This window comes from Suillus subalutaceus, assembly GCF_016647625.1.
Source record: "Suillus subalutaceus strain FC151 chromosome Unknown DFJ58scaffold_29, whole genome shotgun sequence".
NCBI lineage: Eukaryota > Fungi > Basidiomycota > Agaricomycetes > Boletales > Suillaceae > Suillus > Suillus subalutaceus.
Genome location: NW_024540278.1, coordinates 271,003 through 285,806, shown reverse-complemented (window position 1 = coordinate 285,806; position 14,804 = coordinate 271,003). Strand labels below are relative to the sequence as shown.

At 47.7% G+C, this 14,804-nt stretch overlaps 4 protein-coding genes across 4 annotated transcripts; all 4 read right to left on the bottom strand.

Annotated features, from left to right (window-relative positions):
* Positions 1-6,782: 6,782 nt before the first annotated feature.
* On the bottom strand, positions 6,783-8,291 carry DFJ58DRAFT_839714 (uncharacterized protein; the record flags this gene model as incomplete). Its single annotated transcript, XM_041392551.1, has 11 exons — positions 6,783-6,944; positions 7,021-7,061; positions 7,109-7,172; positions 7,326-7,343; positions 7,416-7,444; positions 7,629-7,661; positions 7,798-7,845; positions 7,880-7,976; positions 8,022-8,054; positions 8,113-8,132; positions 8,198-8,291. The coding sequence occupies 11 exons, from the start codon at positions 8,289-8,291 to the stop codon at positions 6,783-6,785; spliced, it is 639 nt and encodes a 212-aa protein (XP_041246105.1).
* Positions 8,292-9,672: 1,381 nt separating this feature from the next.
* Positions 9,673-12,437, bottom strand: DFJ58DRAFT_777488 (uncharacterized protein). The gene is given in 17 exon segments (XM_041389563.1): positions 9,673-9,836; positions 9,889-9,933; positions 9,988-10,133; positions 10,182-10,320; positions 10,370-10,476; positions 10,530-10,650; positions 10,700-10,758; positions 10,804-10,852; positions 10,903-10,999; positions 11,052-11,246; positions 11,315-11,354; positions 11,405-11,429; positions 11,478-11,520; positions 11,582-11,607; positions 11,627-11,780; positions 11,827-11,934; positions 11,987-12,437. 17 exon segments carry the CDS (start codon positions 12,314-12,316, stop codon positions 9,784-9,786), a joined length of 1,737 nt encoding a protein of 578 aa, XP_041246104.1. The 5' UTR covers positions 12,317-12,437; the 3' UTR covers positions 9,673-9,783.
* An 837-nt stretch (positions 12,438-13,274) lies between these two features.
* Positions 13,275-14,160, bottom strand: DFJ58DRAFT_251460 (uncharacterized protein). The gene has a single exon (XM_041379472.1). It carries the CDS (start codon positions 13,874-13,876, stop codon positions 13,412-13,414), a length of 465 nt encoding a protein of 154 aa, XP_041246103.1. The 5' UTR covers positions 13,877-14,160; the 3' UTR covers positions 13,275-13,411.
* On the bottom strand, positions 13,669-14,736 carry DFJ58DRAFT_912772 (uncharacterized protein; the record flags this gene model as incomplete). Its single annotated transcript, XM_041395291.1, has 3 exons — positions 13,669-14,492; positions 14,547-14,567; positions 14,626-14,736. The coding sequence occupies 3 exons, from the start codon at positions 14,734-14,736 to the stop codon at positions 13,971-13,973; spliced, it is 654 nt and encodes a 217-aa protein (XP_041246102.1). The 3' UTR covers positions 13,669-13,970.
* Between the last annotated feature and the right edge of the window lie 68 nt (positions 14,737-14,804).

Genomic DNA, 14,804 nt, shown 5'->3' with positions numbered 1-14,804 from the left:
GCATTGAATTCCGGACGACATCTCATGGAATGCCATCGACCCCTCCGACGTCACTTCCGTCCTCGGATATCCCTCCTCCGACGGAAACCATACCTCCTCCGACTACATCCGTACCCTCCGCTGATAACACTGTTCCTAATATATCCCTAATCAATGCAGTTGCCTTTTGCCGGGCCTGCAAGTTAGAAGGATCGGTCCAGTTCAGTATATACCTTCGACCATCCGGTGTCGATCTCCGATCCGCTTCTCTATCGTCCGATCCTCCGGATCTATCCCAAATTCCTTCGGACTATCACGAGTTTGCGGATGTCTTCGACAAGGGAAAGGCTGGTCAGCTTCCTCCACATCGTCCTTATGATCTGAACATAGATCTGGAAGAAGGAACTAGTCCTCCCCTCGGAACTATCTATTCTCTATCCCCGGTCGAGCTTGCAGCCCTCCGGAAGTTTCTTGATGAAAATATTGCCTCTGGACTCCTCCGCTCCTCATCCTCTCCTCACGGAGCTCCGGTCCTATTTGTCAAGAAAAAGGACGGATCCCTCCGCCTTTGTGTGGATTTCCGTGGACTCAACCAGATCACTAAGAAAGACCGATATCCATTACCCCTCATTGCCGACCTATTAGACTCTCCGAGCCGTGCTAAAGTTTATACCAAAATCGACCTCCGATCCGCTTATCATCTCGTCCGGATAGCGGAAGGGGACGAATGGAAGACTGCCTTCCGAACGCGCTATGGCTCCTATGAATGGTTGGTGATGCCGGAAGGTCTCACTAACGCTCCAGCAGCATTCCAGCGCTTTGTCAATAGCGTGTTTGCTGATATGCTGGATGTATGCGTTATCGTATATCTGGACGACATCCTCATCTATTCCCATGACCTTGCGTCCCACAAGCAACACGTCCGAGAAGTACTCCGTCGACTCCGTAAACATCGTCTCTATGCCAAACCCGAAAAATGCGAATTCCATTCCACTTCCGTTGAATATCTCGGATATCTCCTATCTCCGGACGGCTTAACTATGTCGTCCGATAAGATCCAAGCTATTACTGACTGGCCGGAACCTCGGAAAGTCAAGGATATCCAATCCTTCCTCGGATTCGCAAATTTCTATAGACGGTTTATATTCAACTACTCGGATATCGTGGTTCCGTTAACACGGCTTACACACAAGGATGCTCCGTGGAACTTTTCCGATGAATGTCGGAAATCCTTCGAAGAACTCAAGAAAGCCTTCACTACGGCTCCGGTGCTTACGCACTGGATGCCGGATGTTCCTATAGTTGTGGAAACCGATGCCTCTGACTACGCTATAGCTGGAATACTATCCATAGTATGTCCGGACTCAGAGCTTCGTCCGGTAGCGTTCTACTCTCGAACGCTAACCGCTCCGGAACTTAACTATGACACCCACGATAAGGAACTTCTAGCTATATACGAAGCTTTCCGGACCTGGCGACATTATCTAGAAGGCTCGGCCGAGCCTGTAGATGTTGTCACGGACCACAAGAACCTTGAGTACTTCGCCACTACCAAACTCCTCTCTCGCCGTCAGGCCCGCTGGTCGGAATTCCTCCATCAGTTCAATCTTGTCATCCGCTTCCGTCCCGGAAAACTCGGAGTTAAACCGGATTCCCTTACTAGACGCTGGGACGTCTATCCCAAAGAGGGGGATAAGGACTACGCTCGAGTTAACCCTCATAACTTCCGTCCGGTATTCACGTCCGAACAGTTAGCTTCGTCCCTACGAGCCTCAACCTTAGCAACTCCGGTTCTTAGAGCAGCTGTTCTAATGGATATTGATGACCTTCGGAAAGACATCCTGACCGCACTTCCTAATGACCCTATTGCAACCAACCATCTTCCGGTACCTTCAGATCCGAGATGGACAGTGGACGATAGGGGTTTCCTCCGTTGCGACAACCGTATATATGTCCCAGAATCCGATAACCTTCGACTTCGCGTCCTCCGTAATACTCATGATCACCCCTTATCCGGACATTTTGGTCAAAACCGAACCCTAGACCTCATCCGACGCGAGTATACATGGCCGGGTATACGCACCTATGTTAAGGACTACGTCCGGTCCTGCACTACCTGCGCCCGAGCCAAGGTTCCGAGACATAAACCCTACGGATTGCTCAAGCAACTACCCATACCGGAAAAGCCTTGGAATTCCATATCCATGGATTTCATAGAGCAACTTCCGGACTCATCAGGCTTTACAGCCATCCTCGTTATCATAGATCGTTTATCCAAACAAGCAATATTTGTTCCGACTCACGATACCATTACCTCTCCGGATCTCGCTCGTCTATTCCTACTTCATGTGTTTTCCAAGCACGGAGTTCCGTCCCATGTCACCTCGGATCGCGGTACAGAGTTTGTATCCCACTTCTTCCGATCCTTAGGAAAAGCATTGGATATGGTCCTCCACTTCACATCCGGATATCATCCGGAAGGGGATGGACAAACCGAGCGTGCCAACCAAACCCTGGAACAATACCTTCGGATATATTGCAATTATCAACAGGACAACTGGTCGGAACTACTTCCCTTAGCAGAATTTGCCTACAATAACGCTCCAAGTGCTACTACCGGAGTATCGCCTTTCTTTGCTAATAAGGGTTATCATCCGAACATATCCGTCCATCCGGAACGCGATCTATCCTCCATCCGCGCTCGCGACTATGCTATAGACCTCGACGACCTTCACCAATTCCTTAGAGAAGAAATGGCTCACGCCCAAGAAAGATATCAAGGACCTGCGGACGCTAAACGGAAACCTGCTCCGGATATCAATATCGGAGACCAAGTCTTTGTCAAGGCTAAGTACTTCCGGTCCACTCGTCCGTCTAAGAAACTCTCGGAAAAGAATCTAGGTCCGTTTGAAGTCATATCCCGTCCGGGTACCCATTCCTTTACCATCCGACTTCCCGAATCCATGAAATCCGTCCACCCCGTCTTCCATGTCTCACAGCTAGAACCATCCGTTCCGAACACAATTCCCAATCGGATCCAGCCTCCTCCACCTCCGGTCGAAGTCGACGGAGAACCAGAATATGAGATATCCGAAATCCTAGACTCTAAGCTGGACCGTCGTAGAAGACAATGCCAACTCTTATACCTCGTCCGATGGTCCGGATACGAAGGAACAGACGAAGAGACTTCATGGCTACTAGCCACGGAACTCGGAAACGCGTCCGATCTAGTCTCGGATTTCCACACTGCATATCCAGACAAACCCGGTCCTATTGCTATACAATGAATATACAAAGCGGATATACAAGTACATTAGTAGCAGAGAAGGCAGATCCGAAAATCCTCAGCCATCCATCTCCATGTCCCCACCCGATCCGGATCCGGATTCATCAACGTCCTTGTCAGTGGCCTCAGAACGAGCCTGCCTCTGTAATCCGGATTCCATTCCGGATCCCCTCAAGAAGGATGGTCTGGAACTCCCTCTGCTGCTCCAAAAACGCCTCCAAGTTAGTATTCATCCGCTCTATAGCAGTCCTACTCCCTTCCGCCGCTCCGATGCTCTGCTGGAGCAATCCGTTGGTCCGAGCCAGTTCCGCTACAATGCTATTAGCGGCCGCGACCCAGGCCTGATCATCATACTCCACTTCCACCTCATCCGCTACTACCGTCTTCATATCCGGATCCGGAGTCGGACTCTGCTGGCGCTTCTTACCCTTGCCTCTCGGAGATGGGTTCTCAGCAGCGCGCTGCCTCTTCTTAGACTTGGAATCCGTAACGGTTCCAGGTCGTCCGGGACAAGGAGCCTTGTCCTTCCGGCACGCGTTACAAGCCTTGATCTATCCGAATGTTAAGAGTCACGGATCCGAAGATTCAAGGATGACTTACCAAGGAATTGCTATCCGCATCGGACCACAGACAGGCCCGACCCTTCTTAGCGCAGCGGGTACAAGCCCCATCCTTATCCGCTGAGATGGCGCGAGACTACGGATCCGATAAGGGACGGATCCGATAGAACAAGTCATAACTCACCATTTCCGCTACTATAGCCCTGCGCCTAGCCTCCTCCGCTTCCCTTCGGACCTCAGCCCGTTCAATCTTCTTAATCCCTGCCAAGCGCTTCCGTTCCGCCTCTTCCGCTTGTTGCTTCAGCTTTTCAGCCTCTTCCTCCTTCCGAACCTCGGCCTCAGCAGCAGCCAGCGCGGCCTGGATATCCGCCAGAGTCTGCTTAGCGGTCTTCTTAGAGCCGGATCCGTTATCAGTCATGGTTGAGATAAGCTAGTGGTAGTGAAAAAGTAGGGAAAGGAAGGAACACCCTGCGACGCTTTGGCATCCGTATATCTGTCAGAATCCGAACTCAGCAACTTCTCCCATCAGCTTCTCCATTGTCTCGCACTCATACCATCCGTTCCGGATCGCTGATTCTTGTGCCTCTAGGGATCGGCCCTAAGGGGGGGATACTGTCATATACCATATATCCGGTTACAGATCCGATGATCTGGATCTCAGATCCGATCCAGATCCGATGAACATATCCATCGTCCGGTCCACAGATCCGCTTTGATTCTTATTTCATTTCCTGTTCATATAACTCTAACTATCGTTCATCTCCTTTCGGTATTCCTGTACACCGGTATACCGGTTATCCTTTACTTCCGCTTTGCTTACTGATCCGCTATGCTTACTGATCCGCTACACTTACGAATCCGCTTTTACTTGTACTTCATTCCCGGTTCATGATTCGTGATCCATCCAACTTACCAATACGCTCCACTTAGACTTTGCTTATACTTTCGTACATAGCCTCGCACCTTTGCTTATTGATCATTCTGTTAGCTATCCGTAGTATATAAACCTTTGTATATGCGCTGTAGTAGATCAGTTCGAATATCATCTTAGATTGCACTCATTCCTGTCTGGACTCTAAGTCCCTCCGTTATCCATCCGGACTTGAGTACGCTACTCTCGTCTACTCCGAGACTTAGGATAGATTCCTATAGTCTACATATCCGCCTCTGTCTTCGGACAGTCCTCACCCGTTAGTTTCTAGTCCGGATCCGATCCGGATTAGCCGTTACTCTATACGTTCGATATCCGGAAGTCTTAACGGATCCATTGCAATACTTATCCGTTGCAATACAAGACTTATCCGTTACGATACTTATCCGTCTCACTAGACGCGATACTTTAGCTCTCTGAAATAAGGGGCAAGACTCGGGAAAGGGGCACAGCGCACGAGCTGAGGCCGAAGCCCTTCGGATCCGATACTACTTGAGTACGGTCTTAACAGATAGTGTACTCACCGAGAGTGCAGACGACAGGTAAACCAAGGATGGGAAAGTAGAGGTTTGAGTCCATCGATGACTGGTTTTATACACAAGCCCTTGTGGAATTGTAGTTTGCAAGCAGTTTTGAAGTGTGGATGAAACATGACACATCAATTGTGCTCGATGGCCTGTGCATCATGATTGTGGGTGAACCACTGATTGTCTTCCCGATTGAGCTACTGTACAATACCCTATTCAAATGTAGGTGGATGGTCATGGTCTCACTAGGCTAACCCCTGCTAGGCCGAAAATCCACGCCCTGCGATGGTGTCTGCTCATGATTGGCACTGATCGCATGGTAGATTGCATCATGATTGGCACTCGCATGTGAGTATTCTAAGCTTGTGGGATTATGGTTAGTTAGTAAAACCTTCATAACGACATCGTTATGTTTCACCATTTACTTGACACTTGAATTGAGGAACCAGCCTGTGGACGCTGTGACTTGGAAATTGACTGCTTAGCCACCAGCGCTTGGACGTCGCCTCGGCCTGTGGGCCATTTTTCACACATCAGAAAATTCACACATTCCTTATTTTGCCCTTAAACAGACTTATTCACACTTAACCACCTTGTTGAAAGTGGATCTACTTGTCTGAAATTTCAACTTGAATGTATTAAGAAAAAAAATGTTGAGATGTATTAATGGACATATTTTATTATGTTCCACATTAAAAAAATATCAGATATGCCAGGTGAATGATGTGAGAGAGAGAAAACAAGTTTTGAGATAAGTGAGATAAGCTGATTAAGGATGTCAAGGAATGTGTGGATTTACTGATGCACCAGACCCACTATCACAAAAGCACATCCGAGTCGATTTTGTGCACCTAATCTCGCTTTGAGCCCTTGAGCAGCTTTGAGTTGGCTGTGAGAGTACATTCGAGCTGTACAGAATTTCTGTGATACAATGTATTCCACAACTTGATCACCCTGTCAATGCACAACCTACTCCTCACAATTACTATTAAACGTGCTAAAAATATAACGGGTATGTTCTCCATCAAAGTGGCCTTAAAACGTGTCATCGAGTCCACCTCGATCCGATTGTAGGCACGATAGACGTGATGAACACTACCGGTTATGATAAGGTAGAAATACACGCACATGCTTGCATACTCTCACGGTGCTATCGAGATGTGTTTAATCACTTTGTATACTTAATCGCTGGTTGTTGTTTTGGAAGGGGCTTTGTGATGTTTTTGATGTGCGACTCGTTCAACATTCGACTTTGGTATCAAATGTTATTGTGACGTTTGGCAATTGATCTGCGCAGAATGGTTTTTTGCTGGTCGGGAGGAACAAGGCAACTTCGAGTGTATTGTTGGTGCAGCATCGGGGTCTCGCATAGGCTTGAAGACCAAAGAGTAAAGTCGGGAAAGAGAGAGCCGCAGCCATGGTTGAAAGTAAGTTAAAAGTCTGTAATATCTAACAACTCTAGACGATCCACACAGGAAGATGTTTGGATCGGTCGAGCATTAACCACCCTCGAGGTAACTGGCCCAGCTATAAAGGCATCCTGCGATTCGTTTGTTGCTCGTAGATTGAACAGGATGCGCGAAGTCAAAACGCTGTGCACGACTACCTGCGGGCTTATCTAACTCAGAATTGAAGATGAGGTCAACCGTGACTGGATTTACCTATAGAAAAGGTTGGAATATGGTGACTGGGCGGCTTGATCAGAAGCTTATCATACGACCAAGGCAAGCCACTCACAGGAAGCTTGATAATGCCCACGCAATTCACCATAGAGGTCACTACAAAAACTAAGGCCGTGATCCTGAAGATAATCTATAAGACTCACGGGCAATGCACAGCATGTAAATCATGCCATCCCAATATACAGTAGAAACCAATGGAGTATTTTCCTGTCGGTAAAATTTGAAACGTTTGTACACTGTCAGGGACATCAATACTGGGGGAGATTAGTGGCTGCTGGGAAAATTCATTGAAATGATATGTACCAAGCTGATAGATCATGTGTAAAGCATAGATAATGCCAAAGAATCGTAGTCCCTCACGTGCGTCACACGTAGATTCTGAAATATGGGTGAGAGGAAGAATTGTGAAGGGGGAGATACAGACTTCCACATTTACTTACAACGACGTACAGAATTATTATTGTAGCTGCAATCATGACCTAAAATAATGTTGATAAGCAACAAGAAAATTGCCAAAGGGAAGGACTAGGATCACCGTGCTGAAGAACGACATCGTAATCAATATCCTTTTTTCACGCCCACAAAAAGCGTACGTCCTTGCTAGGAGCATGGCTGAAAAGACGTTACAGGCAGAAAGCGATCCGATTTGGAGTTGATACTGACCGTCAGCAGCAGCAGCACCCAAAGTATTCATGGCTAGCAAAAGTAAGCATTCGGAGTCATTTAAGTGAGGTTATCATATACGCAACTGCCAATTACAACAATGAACCTCCCAGGATTTGGCTGAAATATCGTTAGATATACTCAAACTGTCAGAAGAGTCCATGCTTACAATTCCCTCGCGGGTTGACCCGACGCCGTCTATCCAAGGGAATTATTACTAGTGAAGGAGACAGAGTGACATGAGTACTCACAATATAGGTACATAGCAACAGTTCCAACTGGCAGATAGCGAGAAATGACAAAGGCTATCCTCGTGATCCCCCACTTTCTCCCCCATATCCAACGAACCTGGCAATATGTCAGTTTTGCATGTGACCACCGAAACATACTGACCTCTGAGTCGAAAGTAATGCAGAAGTCAAAAAGCTAGGAGGGGATTTGGTTATGATTGCAATAGGATTGCGTTATATTTGTTTCTCCTTACCAAAGCTGCTGTGCATGCGGCTGTCCAAGGAATTCAGTCATGCAGAATAGAATCAGAATCCGAGTATAGAATACCTTCAACGTACTGAATTCGAGTGAGCAATTAAAGGCTGACTGGTGAAGCAGGGTACGCACTGCAACAGTTTGCCAATGTCCCACGAGATCCACATAGTCGCCCATCCTGAACTAAATTGAGGAAACGACTGCCTTCCTTCTGGAGCTAAGTGGACTATTAGCAGCACGAATTTTGCATGCCCTTTGCTGAGAGACACATACTTATATCTCTCTCCATAGCATAGGCTTGAAGAATCACACCACACCGTTCATTTCCGGGTCCAGGTCCTCTCACGTAACTCCATACTACTCAATCCATCAGTACGAGTACGTGGCTTTCCTGTTTTTTGATCAGTGTTTACTGTCCGGTGGGGCGATGCTCAATGGTAGACAAAATATACAAGTCGTGGCTTTCCTGGGTATCCACCAGCACTGCGGACGATAAGGCATGGCATTAAGTGCACCTATCCAGGAGGACGCATATCAGTGACGAGTTCACAAATTCACATGCAGCAGACATACGATATAAGGTATAGCTCTGTTGCATGATGTGAAAATTACTAGTAAATATGTCAAACTTGATCTCCCCAGTTAAAACCCGTTTACTTACTAAGGAGTCATAGCATTAGTCGCACCAGTAAAACGCCGATGCTTCGTGTCTACAAGCAGGCAGAAACATACGTTTTGTCTTTTCATATGGCAACCAGTTTTGGTCCGGGACTCGATAGTCCCGGAGAATGTAAATCATGGTAATACAGAAACTTAAAGAAACCGCTGTAACTTACATGGCTGTACTTCAAGTTGTTGGTCTCGGGCTTCGGTATCACTCTCAATCAACGGGGTAAATCATAGGCATTCACGACACCCATCGAGGTGCCGTTTTGGTTCAGCATTTTATCATGTTGCCAGGGCTGAAATCCCGCGATGGGCCAGGTTGACTCACTTCCAGAGACCACGGGGGTCTGAAATGAATTCAACGGGGAGCTATGTTTAAAACCACCTACAATTTGTCATAGCATGTACTGATACCACATCTTGAGTGAAACATTGTCACGGAGCACCGTAAGGAACCAGGGCATGCGGAATATAATGATGTAGAGAACGTTGTAGACTTCAATGGAGTGATGCAGAGCCCAGGGCGGCCAAAGCATCTCGGCTAGACTAAGCTCCGCGAACCTAAGCTTCGGAGATGCCCGGGCCCCCCTAACGTTGAAAGTTGAAAGTGACTTTCTGACTACCGCGCGTAAACGTAGGTTCCAACATGAAAGGCTCAGCCGAGTACACAGCTCCCCTGGGGCCACGGTCGGTCTCTTGCTTCGCTGTGATCTCGGCTTTGTCTAAGATTTCTGGCTCACTAGTATTGCGCTAGTACGTGCATCATGCTATTCTGTCCGGCACATTTTTGCCACCGTCCCAGGTGCCACTGGCAGTGACAACGAACACATTGGTGACATGTATTTTAGTCTGTAGTGAGTCAACAAAAATCTTGTTTGCCATATACGAGGGCTCCGGTGAAAATTCTCTTGAATTTATTGTACATATAACCTTCAGCACAATGAGTACTCGTACATTTTACAGGTCTTCGAGCCCCGATCGTGAGCAAATTCTCGAAACATCATCAAACAACTATATCCGCCTTATTCAAGATACCTTCTTCTATCGCTTTTATTTCTACATTTGCGTTCATCAGCAACGCTTTTTATACCACAAAGAAGGAACTCACGCATGGCCAAATGGAGACTGTGGAAACGCGATAGACCCAAATTACCTGTTCATGAAGAAAATGAAACCTGCGCGCTCATAACCAGAACGACGCACATACCATTTGCGAACCACAGACCATCATGCCCGCAGTACCTCCACACTCCCGCAGTTTGCCCTTCTTCATCTAGACCCCAGACCCTGGTGATTTTTGATGCGACCTCATCTCCACAGACCTCGCGCATAAAGTCACGGGGATCGCCATAACTGTAGGCAAGTATGAGCCCTGCTCGACAGAGTGAAATATTAGCATACCCCGTAGCAAACACTATGACATCTGCCTGCAGTTCAGTGCCATCAGCGAATCGAAGGCCGTTTTTCGTGAAGGACTCGATTGCGGAATCGTTCTTGATTTTGATGTCCCCTTCGATGATAGATTTACTCGCTCCAGTATCTGGAAGATGTTGAGAGACATCTTCGTTGTGCATCAGAGGCACACGCACCGATGTAGTAGCCACCACCGCGCTCTAGGAAAAGTGCAAAAAGACCTGCTCCATGCAAGCCAAGATTGGTCTTAAAGCCAACCTTAGCCAATCCGTCTAGAATTGCCCTGGGATTATGATCAATGCATCTGGAAGTGAGCCCTCGAATCGTCCGACATACTTGTCTGCGGTCCCAGCAATCATAGGAACCACACGTTGATGCAGCCGCCTAACAACTGCCCAAGGTAGTGAGGTATTATAAATATCAGCCAGCTCGGTGGGGAAGTCGTCCTTATAGACAGCTGGGCAAGGAAAGTCAAACCAAGCTACCAAAATCGCGGGAACAATTACCGCCTAGCATTGCTGCTACCGACTCCGCCGAGATCACGAACGTCGACGATCGTTGATACCTAGCAATCAATGAGATATGAAAATGACACCACCAAAGGACGCACATTGTGATGTCGACGCCGTGACTGCAGAAATCTTGAGCGATGTCGTGCGCTGATGAAATATTTAGACTTTGTTCGATACGAAAGATGTGACGGACCAACCAGAATTGCAACAACCGACTACGATTGCTTTTTTACCGACATGATTAGCTGCGGATTTGAACTCTGATGAGTGCACAGCAGACCCTTTGAAGCTTGCCTGCGTCCATGAGTTTACATTTCGATCAGTAGAGCAATTGATCGTCACATACCTTCCCAGGGATGTCGGGAACATACGGGCGACCGCCAGATCCAGTGGCGAAAACGAGGTGCTTAACGGTTAGAACCCTAGTACCTTTACCGCCGCGATTGACCTCGACAGTCCAGGTTTTCGTGCTATCGTTCCAAGACGTCTTGATAATCGTCGAGGCAGTCCAAACGTCGAGCTCGAGGAAAACTTGCATATCCTTCCAACCAGTCTGCCAGCTGTAATGACTAGAATCAGCGAACGTTCATTATGTGGGTAATATCATACTTTTGCAGCTGGGGTGTAGACTGGCCATGTTGGTGGAAAGCTGCAAGACGCATTACAAAAGAATCAAAGGAGTTTTGACGAACCACACACTTCAGGTAAGGCGTTTGATTGGACCCTATAAGTTTGTCAGTCAATCCCTCTCTGTAGAAGAAAGGTCACGAACAGATCGTGTCATGCAGACAAAGAGCCTTGTAACGGTCTCTCCACTATGAAACCGCCCTTGAGCCTTGAGCTTTAGTTGAACACCAAGATTGTAAGAGGACGAACGCTATCCCCAACCCGAGGCTTCTTGTCTATGACAAGCGTGGGTACAGCCAATGTACTTTAAGCGTGCCGCGGTCTCAAGGCCATTGTGTCCTGCACCGATGACGATCACTGTTGGGTCATTGTTCGAAAACTCGGTCTCTTGGCGCCGCTTCTCTTCCCAACCGCCATGATCGGCCTCTCTGTTTCTGAGGAAACCGAGCTTCCACAGAGTCAGTAAGTGCTTACAAAGGAACGCGAATGCACACCTTTTGAGGGAAATCGGTCAATGAATCAAGACAGGTCAATAGAGTGTAGGCCTTCCACTTTGAATCTGGAAGGGGAACGAGATAAACGACCGCAGTCCCCTTGCCATGCTTGGTGGTAAAACCAAAGCAAAACCGCAGCCAAACAAAATCAGGGAAAAACTTTTTGGAGCACAGGTTCATTCAAGGGCTCCTGTAAGAGACGCAGTTCATGGAGACCCGTAGCAGCGAGACGAGCATCCAAGAGTTTCTTGATGTCCTTCCTTCCTTCGAATGTCCTGAAATCCCAAGTCAGTGCGATCACGTCCTTCCAGAAGCCATCCTCGAGAAAGAGGTCGGCGACAGCTGCGGTATCATTTTGAGTTATTGCAGCTGAGAAAGCGTTGAGCCACTCGGTGGCTACCTGAGACGAGGAGACATTGGACGGATCAGTGACCCCCAGCAGATCCAGCGTGGGTAAGCGTTGGGGAAACGGGTCAGTACTAGTTGCCATACTGAAAACTGAGATCAGCTCAGGGCGATGTAATAGATTCTTCAAATCATCCTGGTTTTTAACTTGTCACATAGACCCATGGGGCCACATCCGAATGCAGGAACAATCAAGCACGAAAGCTGCCTATCAGAGCACATCACATGGTTATGCACGAGTCCCCGATCACAAAAAGAAGAGTGCTGAAAATAGGATTACATAACTGCGGACTTGATGAGGCAGACTCGGAACGCCCCCGTGATAATGACATCATACTACCAAGTACTACGCGGTCCATTCATTAGCTTGGAGTCAGCGACTGTATCAAGAAACAGGAATTCTCGAAAGTCCAGCGGTACGTACTTACATCCGGCGGCATTCCGTCCACGCGTCCACCCTACCGCCACGTTCCGATTTGCAAGACTTCTTGTCCTAGACCCAATATCGACGGCTTGCCTCATAGACGGGCTGGTCACCAGTCTAGACCCAAGCTACCATTTGTTTAACGGCTTTAACCTATCTGGGGTATGGAATTTTCGTAAGTGTGTGAGACCACTGCGATCCCCGCCCTCCTGTTTCGTTCGAGTCGTTCGGCGCCTCGAATTCTCAAACACTGTTACAACCAGCACTAACACGCGCTGCGAGGCGACCTGGTGACCGTCAGTCGATTCAGAGCAGAGGTGTACTTGTTTCGCATGGCGCAATTCTTTCTTGCCTACTCTTTTGACATCTATCCTGAGCGGTATGTGTACCTTGCGTACGTTGTATCTGTATCCGAAGCTACTAGTACAGCGTAGCGCTTCCCCGAAGTCAGCGGCTCATCTTGATCATGGAAAGCACCTATAAGTCGTTATAGAATTTGAGTTTAAATTAATTGCATAGGATGCATAGATCAATTATAACGGTGTAGGTCTGATTCCATCTGAACCTGACATCGTCATTTCGCTAATCCGTAACAACCAACTCTGTTTACGCAAAGCAACCTCAAATGCAAGGAATAACTCATCTCATTACTAGTACTTTGAGAGAAGGAATAAGGGCAACGTATTCCGCTTGCTGCTCATCTGTTATCGACACCGAAGCCGAAAGTCAGGCTCTCCAGGGGACACTTTGACCGCGTCAAAAATGCCTTGAATTCCTCATGACGACCATGAGAGTATAAGTGAGCTTCGAGAACGTGCAAATTGGGCAGTGAGAGGGTATCGAGTAGGTTAAGACGGTCTGTGTCGTTGTCATAACATCGTCGGAAACGATCCGTAAGGATTGGAGTTGGGTATGCGTGAATGGCTCCAACGCTTCCATGGCGTTGAATGATGTATATATCATCAAGGAGGAGAGGCTGGGGCATAAACGGAGTAATCGGAGGAATGTAATTGGTTCGTCTAGGTCGATCTCGATATTTGTGAGGTGGGCCCAGGTGGGATTAAATGTAGATGCGTACTCCGTGTCGAAGAACACCCCATTTACCGTGAGACTGCGCAGAGTGCATGGCGGTTGCGAGATAGACTGTATGACGGTAGCCTCAGGATTAGAACAATCCAATGATATGGTCAGCTCCTCAAGTGCTAGGAAGTCCGATATCATAACCTCAGGTTGGAGGTCGTTGTGGTTAAAATTAAGAGACAGAGATGAGACTTGATTTATGTAGGGCTGAAGAAGGCTTCGTAGCTCGGTCCAGTTATTTTTGTGACACTGGAGTTCCAACGAGAGCGGACGCCCTCAGTGATCGCTTGAGCCATGCCTCATAGCAGAAGGCTGCCCGCTGCCAGTCTTTGCCCACAGATAGTCCGTGCCACAAACCGGGGGTACCCAAAGCAACCTCCCTCCATTGTCGACATATTCTTGTCAACAGCATAGGAACTGCCTTCGACGCGGGCGACAAGCAGTACCCAAATTTCAGCCCAATCGGGAGACAGTGAGCAAAAATCTGAGATAGGACTTCGGCTGGCAAGCGCCAGAGAGCTGATACAAGTCGCTTGTGCGAATTCATGGACTGAGCGATCTTGTCCTTCTTCGCGACCAGTTGCTGGTGAATATGGTTGATACTATCTATGACTGTTTCCAAACGTAAGATTTCGTGGGATACTGCATCCAATTGCTGCTGGCGCTCAGTGACGATGGCACTGATGTTCTGGTAATCGAGCTTGAAGGCAGAGTAGTTCGTATTGCTGATAGGATACTGGGTTTCGAGGTCTGGTATCTGGTCATCATGAATCAATGACATCAATACATGCATTAAACTCAATTGACATACGAGTACTTGTGAATGAGCGAGCTGAAGCAAATTGTTTATTATTATATGCAGACCAGTGCCTACGAAACTGGATCCTTACGATGTTTTGCAGGACACCAATGATATCTGAGGAAAATGTTGCTTTTGAGTTGGCTGTCATGGCATCAATCGTGTCTGTATGTCGTCGACGGTCGTCTAACGCGAAAGACATGTCCTTGCAAGGTTCAATTAGGGTTCTTAACAAGTTGAGAACTGACTCGGATATCCGCGTTTGAAATT